The sequence below is a fragment of the Plecotus auritus genome (genome assembly GCF_963455305.1).
Source record: "Plecotus auritus genome assembly, chromosome: 4".
In the NCBI taxonomy this organism is placed as follows: Eukaryota; Metazoa; Chordata; class Mammalia; order Chiroptera; family Vespertilionidae; genus Plecotus; species Plecotus auritus.
In genome coordinates this window covers 119,291,471-119,314,162 of record NC_137775.1, presented here as the reverse complement: position 1 = coordinate 119,314,162, position 22,692 = coordinate 119,291,471, and the positions used below count along the sequence as shown (strand labels likewise).

The window sequence follows — 22,692 nt, the reverse complement described above, 5'->3', positions numbered from 1 at the left end:
AAAAAAACATTTTTTTTTCATTTCCAGGATCTGGCTATTGGCATAAGGAGCTTAGACTTCCCTTCCTCATGCTCATTCTTATAAGCTCTTTTTTGAGAATATTAACAATAGAAAATATAGACAAAAGTATTTGCAGAGTATCACAAATCATAAACAGTCTTGAGTGTTACTCTTGAAACTTTTTTTTCTTTGAGGATTATGTTGTGGAATCAAGTTGGAGTCTTAAAACAATGAGGAAGACAGACATGATTTCAGAAGCACAGAGAAGAAGACAATGAATTACTCATTGCTACGTACAAGATCTCCAGGGCCTGTAAAGACCTCCACCTAATAACTCTATCAAATAGAGCAAGGTTTGTCTATGTGTGAATTTGGTCACCCCAATGTTCTTGTACAGCCTGCAAGCTAGGATGGTTCTTAAATTGTCAAATGGCTGAAAAAATTCAAAAGAAGAATAATTCCTCACAACTGAAAATGGTGTGAAATCCAAATAGCAGTACCTATCAAGTTTTATTGGAATTCCACTTGTTTACTTATCTATTTTCTATTATTGCTTTCATGCTTCAGCAGCAGAGCTGAGTAGTTTCGGGAGAAATCTTATGGCCTGCAAAGCTGAAAGTATTCACTATATGGTGCTTTATAGAAAAGCGATTGTGGACTCCTGATATAATTTACATCACCTTTGCCTAAAATTGACTGGTAAGTCACCTGCAATTTTTTACATTAGTTATTAGCTCAGGGATAATAACTAATTATGTTACTCAGCATAGCTCTAGTTTTTGCAGTCCTCGCTGTTAGGAAAGCCACTTCATCCTTGTACCAGACTGAACCTGAGACTCAGGAGCGCATTCGCAGGTTCCAGTAAGGATTCTGCCTCAAGGTCAAGACATAATGCTTCCCATACTTCCATTTTGGAACAGTAATTTGTCTACTCTTATTTTACTATCAAAGACATACTTAATATTATAATTAATAATAATCAGAAACACCAATCAGAAAGGATATATGCACCACTATGTTCATAGCAGCACAATTTACAATAGCTAAGATTTGGAAACAACCTAAGTGCCCATCTGCAGATGAATGGGTTAGAAAACTGTGGTACATCTACTCAATAGAATACTACACTGCTGTAAAAAAGAAGGAACTCTTACCATTTGCAACAGCATCAATGGCCCTGGAGAGCATTATGCTAAGTGAAATAAGCCAGTCAGAGAAAGATAAATATCACATGATCTCATTCATTTGTGGAATATAATGAACAACATAAACTGATGAACAAAAATAGTCAGAGAGCCCTGATCAGTTTGGCTCAGTGGATAGAGCGTCAGCCTGCGGATTCAAGGGTCCCAGGTTCGATTCCAGTCAAGGGCGTTTACCTTGGTTGTGGGCACATACCCAGTGGGGAGTGTGCAGGAGGCAGCTGATCGATGTTTCTCTCTCATCGATGTTTCTAACTCTCTATCCCTCTCCCTTCCTCTCTGTAAAAAGTCAATAAAATATATTTAAAAAATAGTCAGAGAAAAAATAGTTTAGAATATATAATAGAAGTAATCCTGTTATTTGCAGATTTTTAATATTTCCTACAACTTTTGTGATATTAAATTATGTTAGTACAGTTTTGGTAATATTATATTTAAAATGTTTTTTCCTTGAAATATTAATGTTTATTGCATGTAACATTATTATATTTAAAATAGTTTTTCTTGAAATATTAAAAAAATAATAAGTATAGTAACTAATAGTATGATTAAAGAGCTGAACTTCAATAACAGAAGAGATACTTTTGAAAGAAATAAAGTTTGAAAAAGGTGAAGTGTTTTAAAAGTTAAACTTCAATCCCAATCTCACCAATTGTAAATATTATGTATTTATGTGCCCATAATCTTTTTTTTAAATATGTTTTTATTGATTCCAGAGAGGAAGGGAGAGGGAGAGAAAAACAGAAACATCAGTGATGATAGAGAATAATTGATCAGCTGTCTCCTGCATGCCCCACACTGGAGATCGAGCCCACAGCCAGGCATGTGCCCTGACCAGGAATCAAACCTGTGACCTCCTGGTTCATAGGTTGACACTCAACCACTTAGCCACATGGCCCAGGCCTTAGTCTTTTTTGTAATCCTCACCTGAGGATATGGTGGTTTTTTTAAATTGATTTTTAGAGTGAGAGGAAGGGAGAGAGAAAGAGAAATACTGATGTGAGAGTGAAGCTTTAATCAGCTGCCTTCTATACAACCTCTACCAGGGATCAAGCCTACAACCCATGTATGGTATAAGCCTTGACTGGGAATCCAACCAGCAATCTTTAAGTGCAAAGGATGTTGCCCAACCAACTGAACCACACTGGCCAGGGCTGTGCCCTTAATCTTATGAAAACACCCTGATTAGTGTATTGCTTATTATGATTTGCAATTCAATCTTCATTTGGAATCCAGATATTCTTATGCAGAGCTCCAGAACTGCAAACATGTTTGAGGTAAAGATCCTCCATCTGTCTCCTCAGGCACTAATCTTTTGACCTTTGTTCCAGAGGAAGCTTTCTAACTCCTTTTTGCTTACTGTGCAGGAGTGACTGCGGGAGGAGGGGAATGGTTAATCTTTTCAGTCTCTTGAATATGCTCTTTAGGGTCTAGGAATTCTTGTTTCTTTTCCTTATAAGGAACGCAGAGGAAAGGCAGAAAGAGATTCTGATAGGACAACTCTTGATCAGGAAGGGAGAGGGGAAGAAAGAGGTTCCCTTCCCATTGGAATGGTATTGCTTTTCACTTTTTCGTAGTAGGGAAGAGTTCTAAGCAAAGAAAAAAAGAAAGACTCATGGACAGACATAAGTATGGTGATTGACAGAAGGAAGGGGGTAGGAGAGATGAAAGAGAGCAGAGAAGGGATAAATGGTGATGGAAGGAGATTTGACTTGGAGTGCTAAACACACAATAAAATATACAGATAATGTATTATAGAAGTGTATACCTGAGACGTGTATAATTTCATTAACCAATTTCATTCCAATAAATTCAATTAAAGAAAAAATTGTTTGGTCAGAATATTTCTTAGAAATTTCTTTTTCAAAAAACTTATTCCCATATGTAGAACAAAACACATTTTATCAGGACTCAAATAAAGCTGTGGAGTAGAAATGAAACTGCTTTCATAACAGCAGATATGGAGTTGACACTGTAGTGCTAAATGAAACCAGAATCTGCAGTGTCAAATACTCATAGAGCAGGAGTTGACTACACTTGAATTTGGATATTTCTGTCTTCATTTTTGTGGTCATGCATTTATCTCAGAGTTCCAAATTCTGGCATCTGATATCATCACATCAACTTCCAAGTATTATACACATATTGTCAAATATAATCTGAAAAGAAGTATTTGAGAGAACCTGGACAGACTCCTGCATGAATGTACTATATACAGTATATCCTATCTAATAAAAGAGTAATATGCAAATTGACTGTCGCTCCAACACACAAGATGGCTACCCCCATGTGGTCAAAGATGGCTGCCCCATGTGGATACAAGATGGCTGCTACAAGATGGCCAGCAGGGGAGGGCAGTTGTGGGTGATCAGGACAGCAGGGGAGGGCAGTTGGGAAGGACCAAGCCTGCAGGGGAGGGCAGTTAAAGGGGACCAGGCCTGCAGGGGAGGGCAGTTGGGGGCAACCAGGCTCACAGGAAAGGGCAGTTAGGGGCAACCAGGCTGGCAAGGGAGGGCAGTTAGGGGTGACCAGGCCGGCAGGGGAGGGCAGTTTGGGGCAATCAGGCTGGCAGGGGAGCAGTTAGGTGTTGATCAGGCTGCCAGGGGAGTGGTTAGGGGGTGATCAGGCTGGCAGGCAGCAGTGGTTAGGGGCAATCAGGCAGGCAAGCAGGCAAGTGGTTGGGAGCCAGCAGTCCTGGATTGTGAGAGGGATGTCCGACTGCCCGTTTATGCCCGATCCCACCAGGATCGGGCCTAAACCAGCAGTCAGACATCCCTTGAGGGGACCCAGATTGGAGAGGATGAGGCTAAGCTGAGGGTCGCACCCCCCTCACTGTGCACAAATTTTGTGCAACGGGCCTGTAGTCCTATAAAATAAAAGGCTAATATGCAAATCACCTGAAAGACAGAATGACTGGTTGCTATGACGCACACTGACTACCAGGGGACAGATGCTCAACACAGGGGGAGCACCGCTCAGCCAGAAGCTGGGCTCATGGCTGGTCAGTGAGCAGTGGTGGCGGAAGCCTCTGCAGCAGTGCTAAGGATGTCCGACTGACGGCTTAAGCCATCAGTTGGACATACCCCAAGGGGTCCTGGGCTTCAAGAGGGCGCAGGCTGGGTTGAGGGACCTCCCCCCAAGCCTATATATATATATATATATATATATATATATATATATATATATGACCATGACAGTTCTAATGACATTGAAGAAGAGCTTACGTGATCTTAATGTTTAGGTAGGTGGGTAACTGCCTAATTTTTAACAACCAGATCTGTAAGGGTGATCTTCCCTATAGAGGAGGGAGGGATTTCATCTTTCTCATAGTCTTGCTTTAGACATATCCAGAGACTACCTTTATCAGCACTCATCTGTGCTGTGTCTGGGCCTTGCTGCAAACTGCTCTGAGCTTTAAAGTTTACCAGTGTCTACCCATGCTAACTACCAAGAGACACTTGATGTCTACACAGAACATGTAACTTCCTATGTAGCTGAAAGTTGGCTTATCTTGCAAAACTTCTGACTTCTTAAAATGGAAGCTGGTGAAAATAGGATGAAATATATTAACCAATCTGCTGCAGTTCTCATTACCTAAGAAGGAAATTCACATATACTCTTATTCCAGGAGAGCTTCTTGTAATTAAAAAAAAAAAAATAACTCTTTGTCTCCTGGAAAATAACTTCTACTTACATGCAGTTGCTTAAGCCATGAGGCCCGGAACACTAAAATGAGTGTGCTATCTTGAACTTCATATAAATATATTTTAGCGCTTCCCTGTTAATGGCGTCTCCATGTGTGGGTACTATATGGAAAAGGAATATCCCAATCGGGGTAACATTTGTCTGGATAATGGATCTTTCTTGTTGAACTTTACTGGCTGTGCAGTGTGCGGTAAGTGGGATTTTATGCCGATCACAAACAAATCTTTGAAAGAGGAAGATGGAGAAGAAATAGTTACCTGTGATCATCTGTGTCAGAATTGTCATCACGTAGTAGCCAGGCATGAATATACATTCAGTATCATGGATGAATTTCAGGAGTACATCATGCTGTGTTTGTTATGTGGCAAAGCTGAAGATACTCTCAGTATTCTCCCTGATGACCCCCCACAAATGACTCTGTTATTCTAAGGATCCTTCTGCAGTTCTGTTGTAAGTAGGTTGTGTTGGTTACAATACTGCAAACCTGATGCCCAGGTTTATAATGGAAATTATTTGTTTATTTGTTTCTGCTTAGACTTACCTATTCTTTGAAAGAAAAAAAAAGTAATTTGGGGGATTACTGTTCTCTGGCGCTGAGCTCTTTTGCCAAAGTTCCCAGTTCACATTGGTGCAGCCAGAATGAAGCATCTTTGTTAGTGCTGTGTGGCTAAAAAATAATTAGAATGTGAGGACCTAGTGCCCAGATCTTGGTTCCAGTAAAAGGAAGCAGGGCTCCTTGGGGAAATGACTTACTCTAGGACTAGGGCTATAAATACGCAAGATGAGCCTGGAGCATCTTGTGCCACACACAAAAAAGCAAGTGCTCAGAAAAAAATCACAATGGTTGGGGATGTCAGAAGGACAGAAGAGCCAACTGAAGGAGCTCACAGTAACCAAAGCTGGAACAATCAGAGTAAGAAATTAAGTAGCATTGGATTATAACCCAAACTATAAAATAAATATTCATGAATCCATACTGACATAAATAGATGATTGAATAAATAAATATATACATTACAATAGGGAAATCTCCCATGCAAAAGATTTTCAAATAATGTATGTAGATATTCCCCACTCCTTAAGTGTGAGTGTGTGTGTTGATTTCCCTCCAGAGTATAGTATTGAAAGGGGACAAACATTAGCCTGGATCAAGGTTAACATCATTGGTGATAGGCCATGTGATAGCATGATGTGCTGAGAATGGCACTTTACCTTTGTAGTATCCTCCCCAAAAACCATAACTCCAGTCTCATCATTAGAAAAACATCAAACAAATCCCAGTTCAGGGACATTCTACAAAATACCTGACCAGTGCTCCTCAGAACTGTCAGGTCATCAACGATAAGGATGTCCGAGAAACTGGTTTACCCAGAGTAAGTAAACGACTACTGAGTGTAATGTCATACCCTGAATGGGATCTTACACCAGAAAAAGGACATCTGGGGGAAACTGGGGAAATCTGAATAAAGTGTGGAGTTTTGTGAATATAAATAGAATGATTTCATTTGCTCCAACGGAATCTTAGACTATCTTAACTTGCATAGTTGAAAGAACACTGGGTGTTCTAAACTCTGGCATTTAGGCCCCTCTGCCATTGGGTAGCAGCACAGGCATTGAGCAAAGCATTACTCTATTTTTTATTGTCCCCCTTTTTAAAAATTGGTCTAATAAGAATTGATATTGTATATCCTGCATAGTATTATTGAGAGATCCAAAAGAATAATGAATGTAAAATGCTCTGGAAAACATAGAATGAGATGGCTTCAGTTAGTTCTTCTCATTGTGAGGCTAAACTGAAAAGGGTTAGTTAGGCATTAGAAACAAAATTGTTTCCTCTTCAGATCTAAGAGACTTAGGCATTCTGAACCAAGGCTTTGCTTGTAAGAAAAAAAGGTGAGCAAAATGATCATTACTGATACCAGGGGAAAGCTTTGTTACATAACAGGGATAATAAAGGCTGAGGTTTATTGAGTACTTACTTTGTGCCAGGGCCTTTTTAAAAAAGCACTGATTTAATCCTCATTCACAGCTGCATGAGGTAGGTACTATTATTAATCTTTTAGAGCCAAAGAAACTAAGCACAAGAAGTTGAGTAGCTTACTTAGGGTCACACAGCTAGCAGTCACTCCCTCTCAGGAGTGTTCAGTACACATGAAGTATAGGATCTGGCAAGGTCAGGGAGAGTTTGAGACTATCAGTGACTGCCTTCTGAGAAACCAAGGCATGTCAGACCAAAATAATAAAAAAAATGTATTATTTGGAAAAGCTAAGTTAGCTGCTCCTTAGGAATCGGTTGTTTTATTCCTGGAAAATGTTTTCCACTTACTGCAAATCTATATCTGACCTGCTGAGGAAATCATTTGGTGAAATGAATCCAGAAAATAGAGAAAGTGCTTCATTACTTTAAATAGCACTAAGCCCGTTACAGCCTCTGAATCGTCCCTTTTCGGAGTTTGAATGCTTCCAACTTAGTCATTTGGAGCTCAAGAGTACAATTTCATATTTCTCTACTGATATCTTCATCTATTGCAAGATGTATAATTATTATCTATTGTGAACTAAATATACTACAAAAATTTAAAGCATAAAATCCTATCCATATATTTTATTATTATTTGACTAACATCATGCTATGTTTTGTGATACTTTCTTTTTTATCTTTTAGAATTTTTCTCTGGATCTAAAAGAATAAAGACCCTTTGAACCTGCCCAACCCCCCGAAAAATAAAAAAATATATATTTTTAGCAAAGATGAACTTGCTATATTTGAGGGCCCTAAGTGTAAGGCTACTCCATATTAGCATGCACACAAAGAGTTCAATCCTCTGTACAAAATTCAGCCTTATTTTGAGAAAGGCTTTCTAGTAAATCAGTAATAATCCCTTGCTTTTAAGGTGATGATGAAGTACTCCATTTTCTTATTATTACTATTTTAACTAAATACAGGCTGGATTTGGAGATGGCCCCTGTTATCCCAATGACTCAAATAAGAAGCCAGAAAAAGACAATAAAATAAAAAGGGAAAGAACAGGTTATTTTATACAAGCTGCAATAGAATCAACTAGATTTACTCCACTATTCCTACCATTCATTACTCCACCTACATTTAATCTTTCAGAACTCAAGTCTGTTGAATCTCTGAAATGTTATTTCCACTTCTAGTTTATTTTTCTTCTTCAATAAATGCCAGAAGAAAATAATATTTTGATTAGTCAGAGTTCTCCTCTACCTTATTTAAATTTCTGTATTAGAACTTGCTTTTGTCAATAAGTATGCATATCTGATCTGGTCATTGATTTACAGAGTTATCCTCAAAATTTTCCTGCTCCTTAATCATCTTTTCTCTCTGAGCATAGAATGTTCTAATTGTGTTATACACATTCAAGTTGTACATATAACATATGCCTGTTGTAATATCATTTTTATACTTTAAATAATTATCCCTTTTACTAAGTATCTTATAAAACATAACACATTTGTTTTGAGTGTTTGCTTCTTGCACTGACTATAAAAATACTACTAGCATCTTTTCAATGACTTATCTTGATGTTATTCCTTTTCACAGAGAATAAAAGACTTCTGAGTTCCCCTGACATCATTCAGCACTGGACCCTACAGAGTCTCTAGGATACTCAGCATTACTAGTGTGTCCCCATGCTGTCTTGCTTAAGAAATGCCAATGAGTCATCTCCATTTGCAGTATCATTATTAGAGAAAGCAAAACAACAATTGCAGGCCCTTTTCATTTATTCATCACACAGGCACTGAGGACGGGCACTATGCTTGGTGTTTGATATGAAATTGCCTTAGATTGCTGGGAGGAGGAAGTAATTTCCTCAGTTAGCCTCTCTGCTTTCAGAATTGGTTAAAAGTCAGAATTTTATCAGATTTTTCAGGTGAAAAATTGCCATGTATAATTTTGTGGCAGATATTGGTGTTTTCTTTTTCCATAGTCATATCCATTTCTTCTTTCCTAAAGAAGGCCATTTTTTCTCAGGTATGGGATACTATTGTTCTCCAAATAAAGGCCACCCAACTAGTGTTTTAAGAGATAATTATATTCTTTTTAAAGTATGTTTTTATTGATTTCAGACAGAGGAAGGGAGAGGGAGAGAGAGAGATAGAAACATTGATGAGATAGAAACATTGATTAGCTGCCTCCTGCATGTCCCCTACTGGGAACTGAACTTGCAACACAGGCATGTGCCCTGACCTGGAATCAAACTGGTGCTCTCCTGGTACATGGGATGATGCTCAACCAACTGAGCCATGCCAGCTGGGCTAAACCATTTTGTTTTTTAAATCAGTCATGGGAACCCCATTTGTCTTTGCCAACAAGTGATTTGTGAATTGGATAATGAAGCAGTTTTGGCCAACAAGATAGCTGGAGAGTCTGCTGAAAGTCTCTGATACATGAAAAGACTGACTTCTTTATTCATTTGAAAGTTGCTCTATGAAGACATGATACTTACAACTGCTATAGTCTTCTTAAAACCTTAAGCAGTGTTATCACTAACATATCAAATGATGGTGGAGCAGAATAGTGGAACAAACATAAGCCACTAAATCAACCATGGCACTGCCAAAGCCAGAGTTCTTATTGAGAGAGATAATAAATGACTATTTCTTCAAGTACTTTTAATTGGGCATTTTGTTACATACAGCTAACAAATCTTAAATGATACATATTACAACCACATCTCCCAATGAAATAATCTAATTCCTTGCTTCTTCTCTGAAGCTTTCCTTAGCTATAGCTGCATAACATTGAAAGACTGCTGTGTCATTCAATACTCATTTAAATGGCTGATCAGCAGGACCAGTTTTTATGATATTAGTAGAGAGCTGGGGTAATTTTTTGACTGGTTCCATGAAGTCTTTGTGCTTTTTGTATGTGTTGATGTCTAATAGAAAGAACAGTACACCATAGTGATCTTAAACTATTTTACATTCTATTTCAACTCACAGTCCTAGATTTAATTTACTCTTAGTACTGTCAAACACTTAAAAAAATCTTTACCTGAAAGATTGCTAATTTTTTAAATTTTATTTTTATTGTTAGTACTATTACAGATGGCCCCATTCCCCCACACCCTTTGCCCATCTCCACCCAGCCCTCACCCTTCCTTCCCTCTGGCCACCACCACACTGCTGTCTGTGTCTATGGGTTCTTTCACTAATCCCTTCACCTTCTTTCATCCAGTCCCCACTCCCTCCACCCCTCTGAAAGCTTTCAATCTCTTCTATGTATCCATGATTCTATTTCTATTTTGTTTGTCAGTTTATTTTGTATATTAGATTCCACATATAAATAAGATCATATGGTATTTGTCTTTCTCTGACTGGCTTCTTTCATTTGGCATAATACTCTCCAGGTCCATCCATGCTGTCATAAATGGCAAGATTTTCTTCCTTTTTATGGCTGTGAAGTATTCCATTGTGCAAATGCACCACAGATTTTTTTATCTACTCATCTATTGATGGGCACTTGGGCTGTTTCCAGACCTTGGCTATTGTGAATAATGCTGCTGTGAACATAGAGGTGCATATATTCTTTCAAAGAGTGTTTTGGGATTCTTAGGATATATTCCCAGAAGTGAGATGGCTGGGTCAAAAGGCAGTTCCATTTTTAATTTTTTTGAGGAAATTCTGTACTGTTTTCTACTGTGCTACACCAGTCTGAATTCCCACCAACAAGGTACTAGGGTTCCCTTTGGTCCACATTCTCGCCAGTACCTATTGTTTTTGATTTGTTGATGGGAGCCACGCTGGCAAGTGTCATTATTGTTTTAATTTGTATCTCTCTGATGATTAGTGACATTGAACATTTCTTCATATGTCTCTTGGCCATCTGTATGTCCACTTTGGAGAAGTGTCTATTTAATTCTTTTGCCCATTTTAATTGAATTGTTTTCTTGGTGTTGAGTTATATACGTTCTTTATATATTTTGAAAATTAACTGCTTATCCGATGTCTCATTGGCAAATATGTTCTCCCATACAGTGAGTTTCTTTTTCATTTTGTTGATGGTTTCTTCTGTTGTGCAGAAGCTTTCTATTTTGATACTAGTGGCCTGGTGCATGAAATTCATGCACATTAGAAGGGGATTAATTAGAGGAAATAATTTAATATTGCTATTTGCCCTTTCTCTATAATAGAAGTGTCAGAGATTAAAGAAAATCAGTAAAATGTATATGAAAACCTTCCTCCTGTCAGAATCTGGGGTGAACCATGGGACCCAGAGTCAAGTCCCCGCACACCCACATGCACCTCAAAATCACGTGAGACCCAGACCCGGTCGGCCCCCGCCCCCATTGGGCTAGATCCAGACCTGGCCAGTCCCATCCTTGTCAAGCCCTGCCGGGTAGGGGACGTAGCCTCAGGTCTCCTGGCCCGGCACCAGGATGGGGGGGGGGGCATGACCTGAGGGCCCCCAGCCCAGACCAGGGTGGGGGAGTGCCTTGAGATCTTCCATCAAGCCCTGCCGGGCAGGGTTCGTAGCCTCAGGTCCCCTGGCCCGGCACCAGGACGGGGGTGGGGGGCATGGCCTGAGGGCCCCCAGCCCAGACCAGGGTGGGGGAGTGCCTTGAGGTCCCCTGTCAAGCCCCGCCAGGCAGGGGGGTGCAGCCTCAGGTCTCCTGGCCCAGTGCTGGGGCAGGGGGTGTGGCCTGAGGTCCTCCGGCCTGGTGCCGAGGTGGGGGGCGCAGCCTGAAGTCCCCTGTCAAGCCCCACTTGGTGGGGGGCATGGCCTGAGGTCCCCAGCCTGGCACTGGGGAGGGGGAAGCAGCCTGAGGTCCTCTAGCCCAGCACCAGGAGGGGAAGCGCACCTTGATGTCCCCCATCAAGCCCCGCAGGTGGGTGGCGTGGCCTCCCTCAGGTCCCCTGGCCTGGTGCTGGGATGGGGATCGTGGCCTGAGGTCCCCCAGCCTGTTGCCAAGGCGGTAGGCATGGCGTGAGGTCCCCTGTCAAGCCCCGCCAGGTGGAGGGTGCGGTCTGAGGTCCCCTGTCAAGCCCAGCCAGGCAGGTGGGTACAGCCTCAGGTCCCCTGGCCTGGTGCTGGGGCAGGGGTTGCGACATGAGGTCCCCTGTCAAGCCCCGCCGGGCAGGGGGTGCAGACTGAGGTTTCCCAGCCTGGTGCTGGGGTGGGGGGCTCAGCCTGAGTTCCCCCAACCCAGCACTGGGGGTGCACCTTGAGGTCCCCTGTCAAGCCCTGCTGGGTGGGGCGCACAGCCTGAGGTCTCCTGTCAAGCCCAGTCAGGCAGAGGGGCGCAGCCTCAGGTCCCCTGGCCCAGTGCTGGGGTGGGGGGTGTGGCCTGAGGTCCCCTGGCCTGGTGCCAGGGTGGAGGGCATGGCCTTGGGTCCCCCAGCCTGGCACTGGGGTGGGGGAGCAGCCTGAGGTCCCCTAGCCCAGCACGAGGACAGGAAGCACACCTTGAGGTCCCCCATGAAGCCCCACCGGGCAGGGGGTATGGCCTCAGGTCCCCTGGCCTGGTGCCGGGGTGGGGGGCGTGGCCTGAGGTCCCCCAGTCTGATGCCAGGGTGGGTGGCATGGCCTGAGGTCCCCTGTCAAGCCCTATGGGGGCGGGGGAGGGCTTAGCCTCAAGTCCCTGCTGATTGCTTGTTAAGGCTCCTTATGGGAACTTGGCTTCAGCTGTGGGTGCAGCCATCTTTGTGATGGAGTGATGGTAAATTAGTATATTCCCTCTTTACTAGATAGGATAGTCCCATTTGTTTATTTTTTCTTTAGTTTCCCTTACCCAAGGAGATAAGAGTGGCAAAAATATTGCTATGAGAGATGTCTGAGATTTTACTGCCTATGTTTCCTTCTAGTATTTTTATGGTTTCATGACTTACATTTAAATCTTTTATCCGTTTTGAGTTTATTCTTGTGTATGGTGTAAGTTGGTGGTCTAGTTTCGTTTTTTGGCATATACCTGTTCAGTTTTCCCAACACCATTTATTGAAGAGACTGTCTTTTCCTCATTGTATTCTCTTGCCTCCTTTGTCAAGTATTAATTGACCATAAAAGCGTGGGTCGATTTCTGGGCTCTCTGTTCTATTCCATTGACTTATAATGCCAGTACCAGGCTGTTTTGATTACAGTGGCCTTCTAATATAGTTTGAAATCAGGTATTGTGATCCTTCCAACTTTGTTCTCCTTTCTCAAAATTGCTGAGGCTATTCAGGGTCTTTTATGGTTCCATGTAAATTTTTGGAATATATTTTCTAGATCTGTGAATATGCTGTTTGTATTTTAATAGGGATTGTGTTGAATCTATAGGTTGCTTTGAGTAGGATGGACAATTTAATGATGTTAATTCTTCCAATCCATGATCATGCTATATGCTTCTAATTTATATCTTCCTTAATTTTTTTCTTCAGTGTCTTATAGTGTTTTTTTGTTTGTTTTTTTTTTTTAAGCAGAGTCCTTTATTTCAGCCAACAGTAAAGCTCTTAAGTTCAAGTATAAGATTTTGTATAATTGAAGGAAATGAGTGGAAGTGCAACTTTTACCTCTCAACTGGTAGTAGGAGAGGTGTAAAGGGAGATGTAAAGAAAGCCTACATTGTTCAGAAACAATAGGATGGATCTTCCCTACCCCTGATGGTGCTTTTTATTTATTTTTTAAATATGTATTTTATTGTTGATGGTATTACAGATATCTCCTATTTTCCCCTTTACTCACCTCCTCCCAGCATCTACACTCCTCAGGTCTTCACTACCCTATTGTCTGTGTCCATGGGCTATGTGTCCTATAGTTTTATAAAATACATTTTTATTGATTTCAGAGAGGAAGGGAGAGAGACTTCAGTGATGAGAGGGAATCGTTGATCAGCTGCCTCCTGCATGCCCCACACTGGGAATGGAGCCTGCAACTGGGACATGTGCCCTGACTGGGAATCAAACCTCCTGGTTCACAGGTCGATGCTCAAGCACTGAGACACGCTGGCCGGCCCTAGTTTTTTTAGTACATGTCTTTTACCTCCATGGTTAAATTTACTTCTAGATACATTATTTGTTGTTGCAATGGCAAATAGGGTTGTTTTCATAGTGTCTCTTTCTGATAGTTCATTATTTGTGTTTAAAAGTGCCACCAATTTCTGAATATGTAATTTTGTATCCTGCTACTTTGCTATATTCATTTGTTAAATCTAGTAGATTTTTTGGTGGAATTTTTAGTATTTTCAATGTACAATATGATGTCATCTGCAAATAATGACACTTTTATTTCCTTCCTTACAATTTGGATGCCTTTGATTTTTTCCTTCTTTGATCTCTATGGCTCGGACTTCCAATATTGTGTTGAATAAGAGTAGTGAAAGTGGACATCCCTGTCTTGTTCCTGATCTTAAGGGAAATGCTTTTAATTTTTGACCATTGTGTATGACGTTGGCTGTAGGTTTTTGATATATATATATATATATATATATGTATATATATATATATATATATATATATATATATATATGGCCTTTATTATGTTGAAGTATGATCCCTCTATTCTCACTTTGCTGAGAGTTTTAATATAAATTGGTGCTGGATTTTATCGAATGCTTTTTCTGAATCTATTGATCTGATCATGTGATTTTTATCTTTCATTTTGTTTATGTGATATATCACAATTATTGATTTGTGAATATTGTACCAATCTTGCATCCCTGGAATAAATCTCACTTGATCATGGTGTATAATCTTTTTAATGTATTGCTAGATCCAGTTTGCTAATATTTTGTTGATATTTATTTTAGCATCTATGTTTATCAGAGATATTGGCTTATAATTTTCTTTCTTTGTAGTGTCCTTCTCAGGTTTTGGAGTTAGGATAATGCTGGCCTTGTAAAAAAGAGCTTAGATGTCTTCATTCCTCTTTTAATTTTTTGGAATAGTTTGAAGAGGGTAGGTGTTAGTTCTTCTTTGAATATTTGGTAAAACTTGCCTGTGAATCCATCTGGTACAGGACATGTGTTTGCTGGGAGTTTTTTTGTTTGTTTGCTTTGTTTTATTTTTTGTTTTTTACTGCTCCAATTTAATTTCTTGTAATCGATCTATTCAGGTTATTTTTTTATTCTTCTTGAATCAGTTTTGATAGATTGTATGTTTCTAGGAATTTAACTATTTTCCATGGTTGTTCAATTTGTAGGCATATCGTTGTTCATAGTATTTTTCTTACAATCCTTTGTATTTCTATGATGTCAGTTGTTACTTCTCCTCATTCATTTCTGATTTTATTTATTTGTGCCCTCTCTCTTTTTTTCCTGATGTGTCTGGTTAAAGGTTTGTCAATCTTGTTTATCTTTTCAAAGAACCAGATCTTGTTTTCATTGATCTTTTGTACTGTTTTTTTAGTCTCTATGTTACTTATTTCTGCTCTGATCTTTATTATTTCCTCCCTTCTACTTACTCTGAGCTCTTTGGTTGTTCCTTTTCTAGTTCTTTTATGTATAGAATTAGATTGTTTATTTGAGATTTTTCTTGCTTCTTGACATAAACATGTAATACTATGAACTTCCCTCTCAGGACTGCTTTCATTGTGTCTCATATATTTTGGATTGCTGTGTGTTCATTTTCATTTGTTTCCATGTAAATTTTTATTTTGTTTTGAACTCATTGGTAACCCATTCATTGTTTAATAACATGATTTAGCCTCTATATGTTTAAATGTTAATGAGTGTTTTTAGTTTAGTTGAATTCTAGTATCATTACATTGTTATCAGAGAAGATGCTTGTATGATTTCAATCTTCTTAAATTTGTTGACTTATTTTGTGTCCTAACATACAGTCTATCTTTGAGAATGTTCCATGCGCACTTAAGAAGGTATATTTTGCTGCTTTGGGATGAAATATTCTCTAAATAGCAATTAAACACTTCCAATCTAGTTTTTCATGTAAGGTTGCTGTTTCCTTATTGATTTTTTTTTTTTTTTTGGTCTGGAAGATATATTAATTGATGACAGTGGCGTGTTAAAATCCTTTTCTATGACTGTATTCTGTCCATCTCTCCTTTAAAGTCCATCAAGATTTTCTTTCCATGTTTAGTTGCTTCTCTATTGGATCCAAAAGTTTATTAGGTTTATATCCTCCTGTTGGAACAATTCCTTTAATATTATGTAGTGACCTTGTTTGTCTCTTTTACGGCCTTTGTTTTGAAGTCTGTTTTGTCAGATATGAGTATTGCTAACCCAGCTTTTTGTTTCTTTGTTTGTTTCCATTTGCATGGAAAATTTTTCCCATCCTTCACATTCAGCCTGTGTGAATCTTTTGTTCTGAGGTAGATATCTTGTAGACAACATATATATGGATCATGTTTTCTTATCCTCTCAGCTACCCTATGTCTTTTGATTAGAGCATTTAAGCTATTTACATTTAAGGGCATTATTGATAAGTACTTATTTATTGCCATTTTTTCTTTATACCTATGTCCCCCCCACCCTATTTCTTCTTCTTAAAGCAGTCATTTTAACACATTGCAGACGGATCACGAGAATTCTCGCTTCATATTACACAGTGTTTTACAAAGTATCATACTTTAAAAAGGTAGTAGCTCGTAAGAACATGTAATAAATAACTTCAAAATGCAATGGGTACTTAATTTTAAAACATGCCTTTAACATTTATGTAAAATGTTTTTTTGTACTCGTTCAATAGAAACTTATCTGGCCACTGGGTAAAGGTAGCAATAAAACTGGTCTGCAATGTGATCTCTTGCAATAGTGGTTTGGTGGTAATGAACTTTTTTAGCATTTAAAATTTTTTTTTTTTTTAATCTGGGAAGCTCTTTATTTTGCTTTTAATTTTAAATATCCTTGCTGGGTAGAGTAGTCTTGGTTGCAGTCTTGGCATTTCATCTCTTTGACTACTTCATGCCAATCCCTTCTGGCCTGAAGTGTTTCTGTTGAGAAATCCACTGATAGCCTTATTGGAACTCCCTTGTAGGTAACTGTCTGTCTCTTGCCGTCTTTAAGATTCTCTCTTTGTCTTTAGCCTTTGCCATTTTTATTATGATGTGTCTTGTTGTGGTTCTCTTTGTGTTCATCTTATTTGGGACTCTGAAGTTCCTAAACTTGGGTGACTTTTTTTCACCAGGTTAGGGAACTTTTCAGCCATTATTTCTTCAAACAGTTTCTCTATCTTTTGCTCACCCTCTTTTCCTTCTGGTGCCACTATAATGTACATGTTGTCCCAGAGGTTTCCTAGACTTTCCTCTTTTTCTTATTTTTAATTTTAATTTTTTAAATTCTCACCCAAGTATATTATTTCCTCCCAGATGCACCCTGACTGGGAATCAAACCTGCAACCAAGGTATGTGCCCTGACTGAGAATTGAACCTGAAACCTTTTGGTGCATGAAACATGCTCCAGCCATATGAGCCCCCCAGCCAGGGCTTCCTCGTTTCTGTTAATTCTCTCTTTCTCTCTCTTTTTTTTTTTGATGCTCTGCTTGGGTGTTTACTGTTATGTGGCACTCTAATTTGCTGCTTTGATCCTCTGCTTCATCTAACCTGCTGTTGATTCCTTCTAGTGTACTCTTCATTTCAGATATTATATTTTTTACTAGGGGCCCAGTGCACAAATTTGTGCACCAGTGGAGTCCCTTGGCCTGGCTTGCACGATCGGGCCGAAACCGGCTCTCCAACATCCCCCAAGGGGTCCCATATTGTGAAAGGGTGCAAGCAAGGCCGAGGGACCCACTGGTGCATGATCATGGCCGGGGAGAGACGTGGGAGGTTGGCCAGCTATGGAGGGACTGTGGGAGGGCTCCAGGGCGTGCCCAGCCCATCTCACTCAGTTCCGATCGGCCTGACCCCAGCAGCAAGCTAACTTACAGGTTGAAGCATCTGCCCCCCCCCCCCCGGTGGTCAGTGCATGTCATAGCAAATGGTTGAGTGGCCTTAGCATATCATTAGTATATTATGCTTTGATTGGTTGAATGGCTGACTGGTTGACTGGACACTTAGCATATTAGGCTTTTATTACATAGGATTTTTGATTCATTCTTTTTTTTTAAATATGTTTATGGATTTATTTTTTTATTTTTATTTTTTTAGAAAAAGAGAGGGAGAGGAAGAGATAGAAATATCGATGAGACACATTGATTGGCTGCCTCCTGCACACCCACTCTTGGGGACTGAGTTTGCAACCTAGGCATGTGCCTTGACTGGGAATCCAACCAGTAATCTCTTGGTGCATGGGTCAAAGTTATATGCTCAACTGCTGAGCCACACCAGCCCTGCTTGACTCATTTTTTTCTATGGTTTTCATGTTATTTTTAGTGCTTGCTATCTCTTTGTTTAAGTTCTCACTGAGGTCATCCATTCTTCCTTTAAGTTCCCTGAGCATCCTTATAACCATTATTTTAAAATTTGCATCTGGTATTTTGGTTGCTTCTATTTCATCCATTTCATTTAATTGTTCTTAAAAATATGGAACACTTCACAAATTTGCATGTCATCCTCCCTCAGGGGCCAAACTAATCTCCTCTTTATTGGTCTAATTTTAGTATATGTACTGCTGAAGCAAGCACAAGATTGCTAATTTTTAATTTCTGAATGTCCTCATAATATAATTTAGTGTGTGCTGCAACAGATGTATTATCACTATTATATTTGTTTATATTTTCATTTATTACTCCACATACCTTTGAGGGAAATAATTGACATAATGAAAACAAACTTCACTTAGAGAAAACATACAGAAACTTGTGAAATTATGTTTGTGTTTCTTGACTTTAAAAAAGAAGAATGAAGGAAGGTTACTATTGCATCAAGGAAATGAATTACTTAGTTATAACACGTTCTAGCAGAGTAAGAGATTATATTTGTGAAAATGAGACAATAAACTATAATTAAAGTTAATTTATATTTAATACATCATGTAGGATTTTATCATTTTCTTTTAAATAGTATCATTTCTATTGCATTATTATCTACTTAAAATTTAACTATGCCTTTTTGGGGTTTCATTAAATTATCTCCAAGTTAGTATTAGTTCCTTAGTTAGCCTATTTATGTTATTATGAGATAAATAAAACCTTTCATATGGACATTCAGCAAAGGATATTTCCATGTAGGGTATTAAATACAATCCTTAATATCTGATATAAAACCAGCATTCATATACTCTACCTGTTTTTTTTCTTAGATACTCAATAATGAAAATGTGAATAGTTATGACCAAAGGCTAGAGAGAAAGTATGAAGCCCAAATCACAGTTATGTACATATGACAGTTTGATAAAAATTGAGTAGAAAGATAGTAACTTTATACTAAAGTCAAAATGCTTACTCCTTCATTTTATAGAGGTGGGTATAGAAATTGCTTGTTAATGATGCACTGTGAACATTTCTAACTGGAATGTCAACAGATGTCGGTGCAGGTGAATAGTTGTGTGTAGAGGGAATGTGTAGTTAGAGCATGATGGTCTTGCTCCTTCCCTTCTTCTTCCCCTTTCCTCTGAGTCAAATCCTTTTTCACTGACCATAGTAGAATCTGGAAGCATCACAGCTGGACGGGATTTTATAATCCAAGTCTGCCTCTTCTACACCCCTTACACCTCCACTGAGACACAGAAACCCTAGGATCCTCAATGATTCAGTAGCTGTAGAGGCATTGGGACTCTTAATTTCAGTTCAGGACTCAGAAATGCATAGTCTTAGAGAATCTCAACTCTTTACGGTCACGCATCCCATCTAAATGCTGCTTTGGTATGTCTCCTTTGGAAAACTGCTTATAAATAGGTTGTTCAAAACGTGAGGTTAATCTCGGTCTTTGGATGTGAACTATGGAATTTTATCTTAAGACAATAACCAGCATGGAATTATTGATAGTCCAACAGATACACCAACTGGTACTACCACGTGAACATATCCATCAGGGGTCTCAAGACTGGAGGGGGCCTGCCTTTCATGACCTAGTGTTTGGGTATCTTAATCTGAATGATTTGCCATGAACCCATTTTTATCTCAAAGCCATCACTGTTCCCTTCAACCTTCTTTCTTTATTCAACAAATATTTAACTACTTCTCTGTTTAAGGTAGCACTCTAAAATAAAGGGGTTGTCACAGCAGTGGATAAAACAGACAAATTCCCTTCTCCCAAAGAGCTTACAAAATTCATATTTAATATAATAACAGGCAGCAATGAAGGCTTTGCAAATGAAGCAAAATAAGTGGTTAGGGAGGTGGTGGGCTGGAAGACAAAATGGACTGGTTGGCCAGAGAAGCCTCTGTAATCTGACAGTTGATCAATGATCCCATGTGTGTGGCAACATGTGTTATTTTACCTTGTAACTTGTTTTATTCATTCACTAAGTACTTGTTATGGCCCTCTGATGTGGGGCATGCTGCCTGGTATTATACCTGAATGAAGCAGACTCAAGTTGTTGCTTTCATGGGCTTAAGAGATATGAGTATGTAGCAATAACTAAAACAAGGCAGGTGGTGGTAAATGTAGAAAAGCCATATTGATAAAGTGCAAGGGAATTCAGAAGATGGAAAGAAAATGAAGAGAATGCTCGTTTGTATTAATCTTGTCTTGCCTGTCACATATGTAATAAGAAGGTGGTGATGATACATTTTTCTTCTTTGTATCTCAACCTCCTGGCACAGTGCTTTTCCTGTTTGCCTCTTTTTTGGACTATGGAAGTTTCTTATAGATGATGACTGTTGTTCTCTGAATATTGTTTCTCATTTAGTGACTGCTACCCTTTAAATTCTTTTGCAGGAGATAAATATTCATTCACATGTAAATGAATCATATCTAAAATGAAATGCATCTTTCTTTTTAAATTCTCTTATCTATATTTAGCCAAATTTAAAACATCTCAGACGTCTTCCTCTATCTTGATCTACCAGTATCCTCATTATGAGGAAATTAGAGGCCCAGTGCATGAATTTGTGCATGAGTGGGATCCCTTGGGGTGGCCTGTGGGGATTGGGCTGAAACCCTGCAGATCCTACCTGCCGCTCCAGCTCATCCCAGCCCCATTGCACCTGATGTGGGCTTGCGCCCAATCAGTCCCAATCGGGAGAGGCTTGTGCCACTGCAGCAGTGCTCACCAGCTGTGAGCCCTGCATCTGGCACCCTCCCAAGGGGAGTGGCCTGCGGGATCTGGCTGAAATTGGCTCTCTGACATCCTCCAAGGGGTCCCAGATTGCAAAAGGGTGCAGGCCAGGCCGAGGGACCCCACCAGTGCATGATTGGATTAGGGAGGGACCATGGGAGGGCTCCAGAGCATGTCCAGCCCAGTCTCGCCCAGTCCAGATCAGGGCCAGCTGGCCGGGGAGAGACTGAAGGAGGGCTCCAGGGGGTGTCCAGCCCATCTTGCTCAGTCCAGATCAGCCAGACCCCAGCAGCAAGCTAACCTACTGGTCGGAGCATCTGCCCCCTGGTGGTGACTTGTTGACTGTCTGTCCCCTGGTGGGCAGTGCACGCCCTTGCGAGCAGTTGAGCGGCCTTAGCATATCATTAGCACTAGTGGCCCAGTGCACAAAATTCGTGCATGGGGGTGTGTGTCCCTCAGCCCAGCCTGCACCCTCTCCAATCTGGGACCCCCTCAAGGGATGTCCGATTGCCTGTTTAGACCCGATCCTACCTGGATTTCACTCAGGTAGGATCGGGCCTAAACGGGCAGTCGGACATCCCTCTCACAATCCAGGACTGCTGGCTCCCAACTGCTCGCCTGCCTGCCTTCCTGATTGCCCCTAACCACTTCTGCCTGCCAGCTTGATCACCCCCTAACCACTCCCCTGCCAGCCTGATTGCTGCCTAATTGCTCCCCTGCCAGCCTGTTTGCCCCTAACTGCCCTCCCCTGCAGGCCTGGTCACCCCTAACTGCCCTGCCCTGCAGGCTTGATTGCCCCCAAATGCCCTCCCTTGCAGGCCTGGTCCCTCCCAACTGCCTTCCCCTGCTGACCATCTTGTGGCGGCCATCTTGTGTCCACATGGGGCAATCATCTTTGACCACATGGGGGCAGCCATCTTGTGTGTCAGAGTGACGGTCAATTTGCATATTATTATTTTATTAGATAGGATTAGATAGGATAGAGGCCTGGTGCACGAGTGGGGGCCAGCTGGTTTGCCCTGAAGGGTGTCCCAGATCAGGGTGGGGATTCCCTTGGGGTGTAGGGCAGCCTGGGTGAGGGGCCTGTGGTGGGCCAGCCACACCCCCCGGCGACCCAAGCAGAGGCCCTGGTATCTGGGATTTATTTATCTTCTATAATTGAAACTTTATAGCCTTAAGCGGAGGCCAGGTCTGCAGAAACTTGTCTTCCTCCATCACTGGGGGCAACTCAAGCCTCCTGCTCTCTCCAGCTCCATGGCTGTCGCCATTTTTGTTGGGATTTATTTATCTTCTGTAATTGAAACTTTGTAGCCTTGAATGGAGGCCAAGGCAGGCCAGGGAAGGCGGAAAGCTTGGCTTCCTCCATTGCTGGGGAAACCCAAACCTTCTGCTCTCTCCGTGGCTGCAGCCATCTTGGTTGGGTTAATTTGCATACTCGCTCCTGATTGGCTGGTGGGCTTGGCTTGTGGGTGTAGCAGAGGTATAATCAATTTGCATATTACTCTTTTATTAGATAGGATTATGCTTTGTTTGCTTGAACAGTGGACTAGTCACTGGACGACTGGATAATTAGCATATTAAGCTTTTATTATATAGGATGACTCTGTGTGACCAGGTCATCTACATATATACTACAGCCATAAGAGCAACACATGTTTAAGTGAGCAACTCTCTCTATAAAACCTTAATATGTAAATAGACCGAATGGCAGAACAACCCAACAACCG

The 22,692-nt window shown here is 40.6% G+C and overlaps 2 protein-coding genes across 2 annotated transcripts in view; one reads left to right on the top strand and one right to left on the bottom strand.

Annotated features, from left to right (window-relative positions):
* KCND2 (potassium voltage-gated channel subfamily D member 2) overlaps positions 1 to 22,692 on the bottom strand; it is a 547,933-nt gene that overhangs the window by 70,296 nt on the left and 454,945 nt on the right. The gene's annotated exons all lie outside the window — the stretch shown is intronic.
* LOC308247003 (protein Churchill-like) lies at positions 4,998 to 5,336 on the top strand (the record flags this gene model as incomplete). The annotated part of the gene is made up of 1 exon (XM_080665495.1): positions 4,998 to 5,336. One exon carries the CDS (start codon positions 4,998 to 5,000, stop codon positions 5,334 to 5,336), a length of 339 nt encoding a protein of 112 aa, XP_080521621.1.